The 13,677-nt window shown below is 44.0% G+C and overlaps 1 protein-coding gene across 3 annotated transcripts in view; it reads right to left on the bottom strand.

Annotated features, from left to right (window-relative positions):
• The window catches only part of RHEB (Ras homolog, mTORC1 binding), a 52,078-nt gene extending 38,616 nt beyond the window's left edge, over positions 1–13,462 (bottom strand). Inside the window, exon 1 of one of the 3 annotated variants that reach the window (XR_016394242.1) lies at positions 13,079–13,462. Coding sequence is in view for 2 of the 3 variants with exons in the window: in XM_089917183.1 (XP_089773309.1) it covers positions 13,079–13,130 (52 nt within the window). In the remaining variant the exon portion in view is untranslated. The remainder of the gene's footprint in view (positions 1–13,078) is intronic. The other 2 variants (XM_089917183.1, XM_022577416.3) reach the window with 2 other exon arrangements.
• Positions 13,463–13,677: the final 215 nt, after the last annotated feature.

Below are 13,677 nucleotides of genomic sequence, written 5' to 3'. Positions count from 1 at the left end.
TATGTCCATGCCACTCTCTCACTTTGTCAGAGCTTACCTTTCCCCTTCCCCATATCCTCAAGTCCATTCTCTAGTAGGTCTGTGTCTTTATTCCTGTCTTACCCCTAGGTTCTTCATGACATTTTTTTTTCTTAAATTCCACATATATGTGTTAGCATATGGTATTCGTCTTTCTCTTTCTCACTTACTTCACTCTGTATGACAGACTCTAGGTCCATGCACCTCATTACAAATAGCTCAATTTTGTTTCCTTTTATGGCTGAGTAATATTCCATTGTACATATGTGCCACATCTTCTTTACCCATTCATCCGATGATGGACACTTAGGTTGTTTCCATCTCCGGGCTATTGTAAATAGAGCTGCAATGAACATTTTGGTACATGACTCTTTTTTTTTTTTTTTTTTTGCGGTACGCAGGCCCCTCACTGTCGTGGCCTCCCCTGTTGCAGAGCACAGGCTCCGGACGCGCAGGCCCAGCGTCTATGGCTCATGGGCCCAGCCGCTCCGCAGCATGTGGGATCTTCCCGGACCGGGGCACGAACCCGCGTCCCCTGCATCGGCAGGCGGACTCTCAACCACTGCGCCACCAGGGAAGTCCCACATGACTCTTTTTGAATTATGGGATTTTCTCAGGGTATATGCCCAGTAGTGGGATTGCTGGGTCATATGGTAGTTCTATTTGTAGTTTTTTAAGGCACCTCCATAGTGGCTGTACCAATTCACATTCCCACCAGCAGTGCAAGAGTGTTCCCTTTTCTCCACACCCTCTCCAGCATTTATTGTTTCTAGATTTTTTGATGATGGCCATTCTGACTGGAGTGAGATGATATCTCATTGTAGTTTTGATTTGCATTTCTTTAATGATTAATGATGTTGAGCATTCTTTCATGTTTGTTGGCAGTCCGTATATCTTCTTTGGAGAAATGTCTATTTAGGTCTTCTGCCCATTTTTAGATTGGGTTGTTTGTGCTGGTCTTAAAGTCACCCCTTGGTTGCCTCTGCTGGTGGGAGGCTGGGGGCCAGACTCAGCTGGGAGGGCTGGACCTTCTCCCTTCCCACATGTCTTCTAAGGTCTCTCCCCCATGTTCCTTGAAGCTCCAGAGAACACAGAAGCTGCCGACTTCTTAAGGCTTGAGCCTGGCACTGGCCCATCATCATCTCTGCAGTGTCTTGCTGGTCAGGAGTGCCATAGGGCCAGGAAACGAATAAGTACCAGGAAGGTGCTTCTCTGGGAGCCACTGATGGAAGGACATCAATAAAAGGGACCAGGTGGGCTTCCCTGGTGGTGCAGTGGTTGAGAGTCCGCCTGCCGATGCAGGGGACACGGGTTCGTGCCCCGGTCCGGGAAGATTCCACGTGCCACGGAGCGGCTGAGCCCGTGAGCCATGGCCGCTGAGCCTGTGCGTCCGGAGCCTGTGCTCCGCAACAGGAGAGGCCACAGCAGTGAGAGGCCCGCATAACGCAAAAAAAAAAAAAAAAAAAAGTACCAGGTTTGCAAACAGCAGAGAAAGACTACAGAATCACCTGGGGTCGTAAACGGATGGCAACCTGAATATCATCATTAAAAGGCCGAGAATAACAACGAACCATATGAAGGTTTCTTTAACAATGTGCTCCTTACACAATACACGATACCAATTACATGCTGATTAAAAAAATGTGTAGTCCTGTCCCCGGTGGCGCAGTGGTTAAGAATCTGCCTACCAATGCAGGGCACATGGGTTTGAGCCCTGGCCCGGGAAGATCCCACATGCCACGGAGCAACTAAGTCTGTGTGCCACAACTACTGAGCCCGCACGCCTAGAGCCCGTGCCCCGCAACGAGAAGCCACCACAACGAGAAGCCCACGCACCGCAACGGAGAGTAGCCCCCGCTCGCCGCAACCAGAGAAAGCCCGCACACAGCAACGAAGACCCAATGCAGCCAAAAAAAAAAAAAAGTGTAGCTCTGTCAATAGCAGCACTGGTTATTGTTGCTTTTTTGAGGGGGCAGGGTGAGATGTATATATATCAGGGTCACCAAGGAATCTTTTGGAAAAAAAACACAAAATACCTCACCATTCTAATTTTAAAAAGGGTGCCTAAGGAGTTCCTGTGTGCTCTGCAGAAGTGCTCCCTGTGATTCTAATATGCATCTCCATCCCCACATCTCCACCACATACAGAGTCGGATGAGGGCATGTGATACAGATAATCCAAATTTTAATTGTTCACCAGAACCTACAAGTGAGACACTGTTTTAAGAGTTTACAACCCAATTCCTGGAAATCTCCACCCCTTCCCCAAAATAGTTGGAATAATTCTCCCACTCATTAGCCTATGAAATTACCCAACCTATAAAAACTAACCACCCCATATTTCGGGGCCTCTCAACTTCTAAGACGGCTCACACTCTGTCTATGGAGTGTGTATCTCCCTGAGTAAACCTTCTTTCACTTAGAAAAGTTTACAAAACATTTTCACATGAATTAGCTCGCTTGTTCCTATGAATTAAGCACGGTTGACATCATCTTATTCTCTCTCACACTCCCTTACCGATTTTCAAAAAACAGATGCTAGGAGAGAAAAAAGTTAAGGTGCAAGTATTATTTTGACAAAGAGAATAACCACATAAAACTGGCTCACAGAATTACTACTCATTCAAATACTTTTTTTTAATATATACATTTATATATTTATTTTTGGCTGCGTCGGGTCTTTGTTACTGCATGCAGGCTTTCTCTAGTTGCAGTGAGCGGGGCTACTCTTCATTGCAGTGTGCGGGCTTCTCATTGCGGTGGCTTCTCTTGTTGTGGAGCACAGGCTCCAGGTGCATGGGCCTAAGTAGTTGTGGCTCACGGGCTCTAGAGCGCAGGCTCAGTAGTTGTGGCACACGGGCTTAGCTGCTCCGCGGCATGTGGGATCTTCCCGGACCAGGGATCGAACCTGTGTCCCCTGCATTGGCAGGCGGGTTCTTAACCACTGCGCCACCAGGGAAGCCCTCAAATACTTATTAGGTGCTTACTATTGCCAAGCACTAGGCTGCCAGATACATTCCACTGAGGAAAATAAGAGAAATAAGTTTGTACCATAACATGAAGATCTGAGTTACATAAATGAAGAAGTTTTGTTAACTGTCTGGGTTAAGCTAAAAGGAAAATAAGAAAGTGCTGACAAGAAAGGCCATGGACCTGCTTCCCTAAAGATTTTAAAAACAGGATATTCATCTCTCTGGGATGATTTATAGGTAAAGCCAAGTTGGAAGGTAAGGGAATAGAACTGATAAACTGCAGTTAATTATATGTTTGGCAACAATGGAGATGAATTTTGCTAGATTTGTGGCTGAAATTGGGGAGAAGGCTGGGGGTCGGGTGGGAAAGAGCTAGAGAAAAGCAAACAAGAGATAAATTCCTAAATTATAAAACAATCTTTAATGAGAACATGGAGTTTAAGACTGACCAAAACTAGTAATAAAAAAAGTTAGGAAAATGAATTGAGACATAAAGCATATTTATCAATCAGCATGAATGGTTATTAATAAAGATTATTTCTTCAAAAGCTCTTTAAAACTGCATTGACCCCACATACTAACACCAATCCATCCCTCACCATACCTGTGCTACCTCATGGAGTTTAAAGATATCCCACACCAGTAAATGCTTTAAAAACACCAGCCAATCATTATTAATAGTAGTAACTGTATACTGTGGCTACCTCACTAGACTGAAGCTCCCTGGGGGCACAGATCAGGACTGCCCTGTCCTTGGTGGCTAAGTACACAGTGCCTGGCACATAGTAGGGACTTAGGTTACTCAAACATGTAATGAACACCTATTTGAATAACATGGGATACACTTAACTCACACACTGCCCTCTTCAACCAGTCATTTCAGCAATTCAGTCCTTTGAGGGTCTGAAATCCTCTGGATAGCTGATCGAAGTCCTGGACTCTTTCCCTAGAAAATATGCACCCAGTCTCAGGCAAAGCTCATGAAGTCCAAGTTAAGAACCACTACTCGAAGTGGGCACCAGAACTGAAGACAGCGCTCTGCCTGGGGTTCAGACTTCGGCCGAGCTAGTTTACGATGAGAACCCGTCAACTGAACTGCTCAGAAAATTAATCCAGGTCTCTCCACCTGTACATGCACAGGAGATTCTTCTGAAATGTAAATGTAAGACTTCACATCTGTGGCCCTCCTTTCCTCCAGCAGCCGCCTCGGTGATGTTCTGTTCTGAACTTTTGCATGGCTTTCCTCTGTGGTCAGGCACTCCTGCCCCCTGGTGTACTCAAGACCATACTCGCATCTAGTTTCTTCCCAGAAGGTGGGTTGGAAATCCCACTTCTACCCCCACCACGGAGCACCATATTTTAGTGTGGTGTGTCCAGTCTGCCAAGGTCATTTGGAACCCTCCTCCATCTTGATGTCAGCCACCATGGCTGAATTCTGCCAACTAGGTTTTTCGTTCAGTCACTCATATAAATCATGAACAAGACTGAGGAGAAACTATATTTTTAAATACTCTCTTTAAAATAAATTCCGAAAGTGCTTTAGATTTGAAAACCAGCAAAATACTGGCCAGATGCATTTATATCCAAGACATACAAGTCTAAGAAAAGCATTTTCATGTCTTAAAACTATATTAACTGTAAAAGTCACAGTTAATTTCATCTCCATGTCCACAAATTATTTACCGTGCCTTCATGTAGCTAACATTCAACTTTGAATCCTGCAAAAAGCAGGACCATAACATAGCTCGCTAAAGCGCCTATTTCTGTTTCAAAAGTCCCTGAGGAGTCTTTCCGCCAAGTAAGAAAGCGCAACAAAAAGCGAAATGGGGGAGGGGGAGCAGGGAGGTAAGAGGGAACTCAATTATGCCACGGTTAGGACGCCAACCAACCAAGGACCTGTACGAGTTAGTTTTATTAGGATCCTTAAATCACCCTGCTTTCACTGGCCCACAGAGTGCAATACAAGGTTTCCGGCACTTCTGTTCTAAACTAATACCAATTTAGACTTCAAATTCCAATGCTTTACGTGGCGCTCTCTTTTATCAGATGCCCAATATATATTTAAGATTATTAAAACACTAAAATAGTATCCCCGGACCTTTGTGTTTGAGATATTAAATTAAATTTCTAAATCAATCAACCATTCATGTCAAAGGTACCCAAGAGTTTACATTCTCACGGTTATCAGTTTAAGACAGACTGTGAGTACTCTACTGTTAAGACTTAATTTGGTCCTTCAAAATAAATGAGAACTAAGAATAAAGGTTCTCTCAAGTGTGAGCACTAGAGATTTCATGATGCTTTTAACTTGCACAATCAAGTCCATGTTCGGTTACGACTGATTCAAATAAACAAGTACAATCCACTCATGGACAGTATTAAAGTTATTAACTCTCTCTTCCAGAACCTAAGCTAAGGAAACTGTTGTACGTTTTTGACTCCATAATCACAGGTAGAGATGGCTATTTCTCATTTTGTGATAAAGTTGCTGATACTTGTACTTGAAAACCATGTTAATTAGCATACAGATCCTGCTGTGCTGCCACCTTGAAATTTTTGTTACTCTTTGGGAGCTTCACTAGTACCAGGTCAAAAACCAAGACCTCACCCCAAACTACACAACAAGGAGAGGCCAAGTCAACCGGCATTTAGACATTCTAACTCTCCCCAGGCTTCAGTGATTCACCGCTTATTGCACAGGAGGAAAGTTTCCCTACAGTCCCTGTACAGCCAGCTCCTGACCACCTTTTCCAACCCCACTTCCTCTTCCCACCTGGCAACGCTTGGCCGCCCCAATCCCTTCCACTGTCAACATGTCAAGTTCTTTCCCGCCTCACCATCCTGGCCTCGTCCGGTGCTGCAGGGCCTCTCCTGGAGTCTCCTCTAAGACCGCGGTCACCGCATCCCCTTGAACAGGAGTGAGTAGCAGTCTAGCAAGATCCCGCACACCATGCTTCGATGGCTCTCCAAGTACAGTCTGCACAACTCTGGGGGTCCCTCGAGACTTTTTCAGGGGGCTCACAAGTCAAAACTATTTCCATAATACCATATATTATTTGCCTTTTCCACTATGTTCATATATGCACAAATGGTGCTAAAACAGTGGTGGGTAAAACTGCTAGACTGGTGCCCCTTAGCACAAATCAAGACAGTGGTCACAAACTGTAGAGGACAGTCATTGTATTCTTCACCATTGTGCACTCACAGCAAAAAAGGAAAAAAAAAAAGCCACGCCATTTTTACTTAACAAAGTCCTTGAGGAAGTGGTAAAAATTATTTATTTTATTAAATCTTGACCTTTAAATACATGTCTTTTTAATGTTCTGCAGACAAAATGGGATGCATGCATAAAGCATGGCTGCTACACACTGAAGTGTGACGCTGTCTGGGAGAAAAGCACTTGTGCAACGGTTTGGGAAGTGGTCTGAAACAGACACTTTTATCATGGAACACCATTTTTACTTGTAAGAATGACCAACAAACTATCATTGTTTCAGATGTGGGTATCTGGCAGACATTTTCTTGGAAATGAAAGAAATGAGACTGTCATTTTAAGTAAAACTGGTAGCATTTTGCCAACAATCAAATTCGAACTCTCAAGAGGAATTAGAATTCTGCATCACTCAGAGTGAACTTAACAGCTTCCCAATATTTAGATTTTTCTGAGATTGATGGTGATATTAAAAATGTCATTTAAAGAAATATCTGTATATTGAAATGCGTCAAAATGTGGAAGGATCTGCATAACAGTGAACCAATATTTTCCAAATTACCAACGTACGATGTTCCCAAATCAGGTATGGGTAGCAGGCCCATTCAAAGCGCAAACAAACCAACAGAGTTCACTGTAACAGAGTAAAACAAACTTCATCCACGTGAGTTTAGATGCTACAACTAACTTCTAACAAACTACCACTTATGGAGTCTTGGTTCGATGGTGTCAAAGAATACCCACAATTACCTGAAAAAGTAGTATTAAAATGCTCCTTCCTTTCCCAGGTATGTATCTGTGCAGGCTCATATACTTTAATTATTAAAGTAACATATTGCAATGGAATGAATTCAGAAGCACATATGAGAATTCAGCTGTTTTTTAAACCAGGTATTGAAGATACTTGCAAAACTGTAGACCACCACCAAAATCCCAGTTGTTTTTTTTTTTTTTGGCAGAAATTTATAAGCCAGTCCTAAAATTCGTATGAAAATACAAGGGACTCAGAATAGTCAAACAACCTTAAAAAAGAATTAAGTTAGAGGGCTCACGCTTCCGTGTTTTGAAACTTACCATAAAACAACAGTAATCTAGACAGTGTGACACTGGCACAAGGACCATATAGATCAAAGGAACAGAGTCCAGGAATAAACCCGTACATTTATGGTCATGTGGTTTTTAACAAGGATGTCAAGACAATTCAGTGAGGAAAGAATAGTCTTTTAACAGAAGGTGCTGGGACAACTTGATATCTACATACAAAAGAATCAAGTTGTACTCCTATCTCCCAACACATACAAAATTTAACTCTGAATAGATCATAGACCCAAATATAAGAAATAAAACATTTAGAAGAAAACATAGTAGTAAATCTACATAGCCTTGGATTGGGCAATGGTTTCTTAAATATGACACCAAAAGTACAAGTGACAAAAGAGAAAAAAATAAATTGGACTTTGTCAAAATTTTAAATTTTTGCTTCAAAGGCCACCATCAAGGAAGTGAAAAGACAACCCAAAGAATGGAAGAAATTATTTGCAAATAGTATATGATACTTCACACCCATAAGGATGGCTGGTACAAGAAAGACAGATGAGTGAATTAATTATTAGAGAAATGCAACTCAAAACTACAATGAGGTATCACTTCACACAGGTCAGAACGGCCATTATTAAAAAGTCAACAAATAACAAATGTTGGAGAGAGTGGAGAAAAGGGAACCTTCCTACACTGTTGGTGGGAATGTAAGTTGGTGCAGCCACTATTGAGAACAGTATGGAGATTCCTTAAAAAACTAAAAATAGAACTACTGCATGACCCTGCAATCCCACTCCTGGGCATACATCTGGAAAAGACGAAAATTCTAATTTGAAAAGATACATGCACACCTATGTTCATAGCAGCACTATTTACAATAGCCGAGACATGGAAACAACCTAAACGTCCATCGACAGATGAATGGATAAAGAAGATGTGATACATATATACAATGGAATATTACTCAGCCATAAAAAAGAATGAAATAATGTCATTTGCAGCAACATGGATGGACCTAGAGATTATCAGACTAAGTGAATTTAAGCCAGACAGAAAGACAAATACTCTATATCACTTATATGTGGAATCTAAAATATGACACAAATGAACTTATTTACAAAGCAGAAACAGACTCACAGACATACAAAACAAACTTATGGTCACCAAAGAGGAAAGGAGGTAGGGGGAGGGATAAATTAGGAGTTTGGGATTAGCAGATACAAACTATTATACATAAAATAAACAACAAGGTCCCACTGCATAGCACAGGGAACTATATTCAATACACTATAATAAACCATAATTGAAAAGAATATGAATATATATATATTACAGAATCACTTTCCCGTACACCAGAAACTAACACAACGCTGTAAGTCAACTGTATTATATGTCAATAAAAAAAAAAAATAAATAAAAAATAATAAAAATTCAATAAAAAGACAGATAACAAGTGTTGGCGAGGATGTGGAGAAATTGAAACCAATTTCAGCTGTTGGCCGGAATGTAAAATGGTTGCAAAACAGTTTGACAGTTCTTCAAAATATTAAACATAAAATTACCATACAACCCAGCAATTACACTCCTAGGAGTATACCTAAAAGAAGCAAAACATGTCTACACAAAAATCACACACACAAAATGTGAAATACGAATGCTCAGAACAGCAGTACTTCTAATAGCTCAAGTGTAGAAACAGCCTGCATGTCCATCAATTGACAAATGTGTGAACAGAATGTGGTATATTCAAATAATCCAATATTATTTGGCAACCAAAAGGAATGAATTACTAATACATGCTACAACATGGATGAACCTTGAAAATACTTATGTTAAACGACAAATGCCAGGCACAAAAGACCACGTATATGTGATTCTATTTATATGAAATGTCCAGAATAAGTAAATTCATAGAAACAGAAAGTAGATCAGTGGATGATAGGGGCTGAGGTGAGGAGAGGATGGGAAGTGACTGACTGCTAATGAGTACAGAGCTTCTTTTCGGGGAGATGAAGGTAAGTAGGGATCGATATAACCCACATGGACATCAAAGTAACATCTGATATAACAAAGAAGAAGCAAACTCACAGATATACAAAACCAACGGTTAGCAGTGGGGAGAGGCAATACAGGGGTGGGGGATTAAGACGTACAAACTTTTATGTACAAAATAAGCTACAAGGATATACTGTACAACACGGGCAATACAGCCAGTGTTTTATAGTAACTATAAATGGAGTATAACCTTTAAAAATTGTGAATTACTTTGTTGTATACCTGTAACTTATATAAACATTGTGCGTCAACTATACTTAAAAAAAAGTCTAAAAAATTACATTAAGCACGGGAAGTCATAATCGCAAATTCAAGCTCTGATTATTCTCTTGTACAAAACAATGTATGACACTGGAAAAAAAATTAATTTCAAGCTTCAACACAAGGTGGTCACTATAGGACTATCCCCTCCCACAGGTACATAACTTTTTACCTTAAAAATTTTCAGGGGCTTCCCTGGTGGCGCAGTGGTTGGGAGTCCGCCTGCTGATGCAGGGGACGCGGGTTCGTGCCCCTGTCCGGGAAGATCCCACATGCCACGGAGCGGCTGGGCCCGTGAGCCATGGCCGCTGAGCCTGCGCGTCCGGAGCCTGTGCTCCGCAGCGGGAGAGGCCACGGCAGTGAGAGGCCCGCGTACCGCAAAAAAAAAAAAAATTCAATGCAATGTGTTAGAAAAGGATAGGATAATTAAAAAATATACAGTAAATCAGAATACAATTGGACTATATTCTACCGGAAACAAATTTAATGACATCTTTCCCTCTGAAGTATCCAAATCAAAGGATGCATGTTCTTTACTACCTAAAAGATTTTGACAAGGTAGGTAATAATTTGAGTTACTTTTACTGAATTGCCTTTTACCAAACCACAGAATTGTTTCATTTTCTCTCTTAAGATCTTTCACATTCCTGTGATTCCCTCCTGCTTGTTAATCCCTGAGGCTTACGTATGACAGTCTTTTGTCGATGGTCTAATGGTAAACTCCATTATCAAAGCTCTCTGTAGAACATTCCAGTGAAAAAGGTGCCAGATTTTATTTGAAGATAATTAAATGACACTATAACTTTAATTCGATTAAGTTTAGTTACCTCCTATCACGGGACTACTCGTTTGTGTTAGAAACAATAGATGTAAGGGAGCTGGTACATTTGGCCACCACTAAAACAATTACTACAAAGCACTCCCTGAAAGCCAGCCTGCGTTACAGGTGACGTGTCCTAAAAAGCTTAACATTGTAAATAACAGGAAAAGTACTTCAGGGGGGAAAAAAAAAGAGTTGTATAAATTACCTGAGAATTAATTATATTTTCCTCACTGGTAGGTTTATCAATGTTTTTAAAAAATACAAAATTTGAACACCAAGTAGTAAAACAATCATTGCACTTGCTAGTTTTATCTGAAGGCAAACTTTTAAAGTAAACTTACAAGTATTTTACTAGTCAAACTGGCATAAGATATTTAACCGAAAGAACATTCTAGGAAAGGTGTGGTTTCTAGCTTGGCCTTTTCCCACCCCCAGTAAATATGACACAACAGCTTAGTATCACAAAGTAACACAACCTAGAAAAGAAACACAGATACTCAAATTTCTCTAGCATAGCGCCATTCGCAAGCAAGCGTGTCAGTAAACTCAGAAGTCTGAATACTGAATAATTCTCTGAAGAGTAGCTACTACATGGAATCAGGGAATTATCTCCTTTTTTGATGCTGGCAAAACAAAAGCGCCCACAACTACAAAATGTCCTGGTTCATAACAAAGGTAAACAATTGTAAAATCAAATGCAAAGACTGGGAATAATTTAACCTCTTGCAAAATACATTTCACTTTAATCACCACATATGAAAATAAATACGGAGAAAATGACGTAGGATATAGCAATATGACATACTGAAGGCACAGAAAACAGGGACTGAACTTACTCTGTGTGCCCCTGGAGGCTAATTTAGCACAGTATTTTATTAACAGCAGTTTAAAATAAATGTCAAGTGAAGGCAAAGGGGTGACGTGTCACATCTGGGTCTTTAGGAGCATGATGACTAGAAGGCAGATAAGACAGAATGGGTTTCGACTGGACATAAGGAACTTCTTTAGCAAAACAGTGATAAAATGCTAGACTTGCTTACTGAAGACTGGAATCACCAGCTCCAGAATTTCAAGGGGTCAATAAGTCGGGATCTTTTGGGTCATTCTCCCAGTTTAGATCAGGTAGCCCAGGTACAGGTCACCTGTAACTTGATTATTCAGAGACTGCTACGTTTAATTAGTGGGCACTCTATCTGATTAGATAGAACTCACTCAAGAGCCTAGATATGTTATAGTCCCACACTTCAAAATGCAGAGAAGCAAAGGGCTCCGTGGTTCAGACTGCCAATAAAGGTGGGATGCCGGGTTCCATACAGGCATCGGGACGGTCAGGGACTTCAAAAGCCTCCAGCTGAGGCACGGTTCCTTCATGGCTGCAGCTGTTAAGGCTGTCACCTGTTCTTCCCCCCCACGATTTGGCATTGCACCCTACAGGAGTCACCCCTGTCTCTACACAAGCATCTCTCAGCCTCTGATCTTGACTCCCCCCTGCACCCCCCAGCCCTTTGACGGAGAGAGATGATAAAAGGATGAGTAAGCACGCTGTAGCTAGTCTTGGGCAAAGAGCACAGACCTTGGCACTGGCCGTGGAAAATGGGGGTGAAGAAGCAGAACAGAAAGCGAGAGAGCTCGGGGAGTCCGTCCAATGAGCAGCCGGCAGTTACAAGCCTTCCTCCTGCAATCACCAGAGACTCCAAACCTGCTTTCACGCCCCCGCCCCACTGTGGTCAAGCGCACATTCTCCTGAGGCTCATTTACTTCTTAAAAACAACACGAAAAGATAAAGGTAATTTCTCCAGGCTGCCCGTTGTCAAAGACCATAAAGCCTCACTCTGAAGCATGGCTAAGTCCAACGGTTCTCTTTTCTCACTCGTCTTCTAGCACCCATTCCATCCCCACTCCACCCCAGACCACCTCCGTTCGGCAAAAAAGCGACTGCCACCAACAGTTGCAAATATATGTCAACCTTTTTCGGGGGGTGGGGGGTAAACTTTTGAATTACTTCAACAGCCTGGTTACAAGTACCTGACCTTATTTTTTTCCCAAAGAAAAATAGGACACCGAGAGATCAAAAATTCCTTTCTGTGACCTCCTACTTCGGCCAGCATCTAAGGGGCTTCCGGCAGCATCTAAGGGGCTTCCGAAGAGGACTCTTCCGAGTTTCTTCCGTAGGAAACTTGCCCTTACTAGCCAAACGTCCTTTAGGTCCCTGGTTTTCTTCAAAATGCTGAACTTCACAGACAGAAAAACCGCAAGGTGCTATTTCCTTTGTTAAAATCCCACGGACTTTAATTGGGGGTGGAAAGGCTAGCAACGATCACGACAGCTCGCCGCGGGGAGGTGCAAAGGGACAGGTGCGGCTCCTGCCTTTGCGGGCCCCGCGGCAGTCGGCCGAGCGGCAGACCCCGCACCGCCTCCCCGGCCCCGGACCAACCTGAGCTCCCCGTCCGCCCGCGGTCTCCCAGACACTTCCCGCCGCGCCCGGGCCGCCCGCCGCCGCCCCGCGGGCCCGGCCGCGCCGCCGCCTCCGCTCAAGATGGAGGTGGCGGCGGCAGCGGCGGCGGCGGCGGGCGGCTGGTTACGAAACGCGCGGCCGCCACATGGCCGCGCCGGCCCCAAACTTGGCCGGGCCCGCCGCGCCCCGGCGCCCAGGCGAGGCCGGGCTCGGGCGCGAAGAGGCCGCACGGCGCCCGCCACTCACCCACAGACCGGTAGCCCAGGATCGCGATCTTCCGGGACTTGGACTGCGGCATCTTAGCGGCCTCCTCAGCCCCGGGCCAACCACATCAACCGTGGCGGCGGCGGCTCCTGTGCTGCGATCGGTGGCGGCCGCGCCGGGGCACAGCGGCATTCAGGGGCGGGGCGGGCGGGCGCGGCTGCCTCGGCTCCTCGCTCGCGCGCCCAACCGCCCGGAACCGCCGGGCGGCCCCGCCCCCAAACACGCCCACGTGACCGCGCGCCGCCGCAGGGCCCCCAGACAGAGGCTCACGTCAGTGCCGCACTCCCGCTGCGGCGGCCGCCCTCGCCCCCGAAACGCACGAGGTTGCGTCGGGCGGTGTTTTACTTTAAACGGAAAAAGAGAGGACGCCGAGATGCCCCTGGAAAAAATCACGACTGAAACTCGCTGCGTCATGACCCTCCCACCGGCTTCCGCCGCTTTTTAATTACACCAGTTCTCTCCGAGCGCTGATTGGGCAGTTCTAACCCGCCCGCACGATGACGCGACGGAAACTCCTTCTCCCATTGGGGGCGGTGGAGAGGAGGAGCCAGAGGCGGGGCTGCTTGCCCGGGAGCTAAAAA

Source organism: Delphinapterus leucas, chromosome 9, assembly GCF_059928025.1.
Source record: "Delphinapterus leucas isolate spDelLeu-1000000601 "Yukka" chromosome 9, BTC_Dleu_Yukka2, whole genome shotgun sequence".
Lineage (NCBI taxonomy): Eukaryota > Metazoa > Chordata > Mammalia > Artiodactyla > Monodontidae > Delphinapterus > Delphinapterus leucas.
This window is presented reverse-complemented; position numbering and strand designations above follow the sequence as displayed.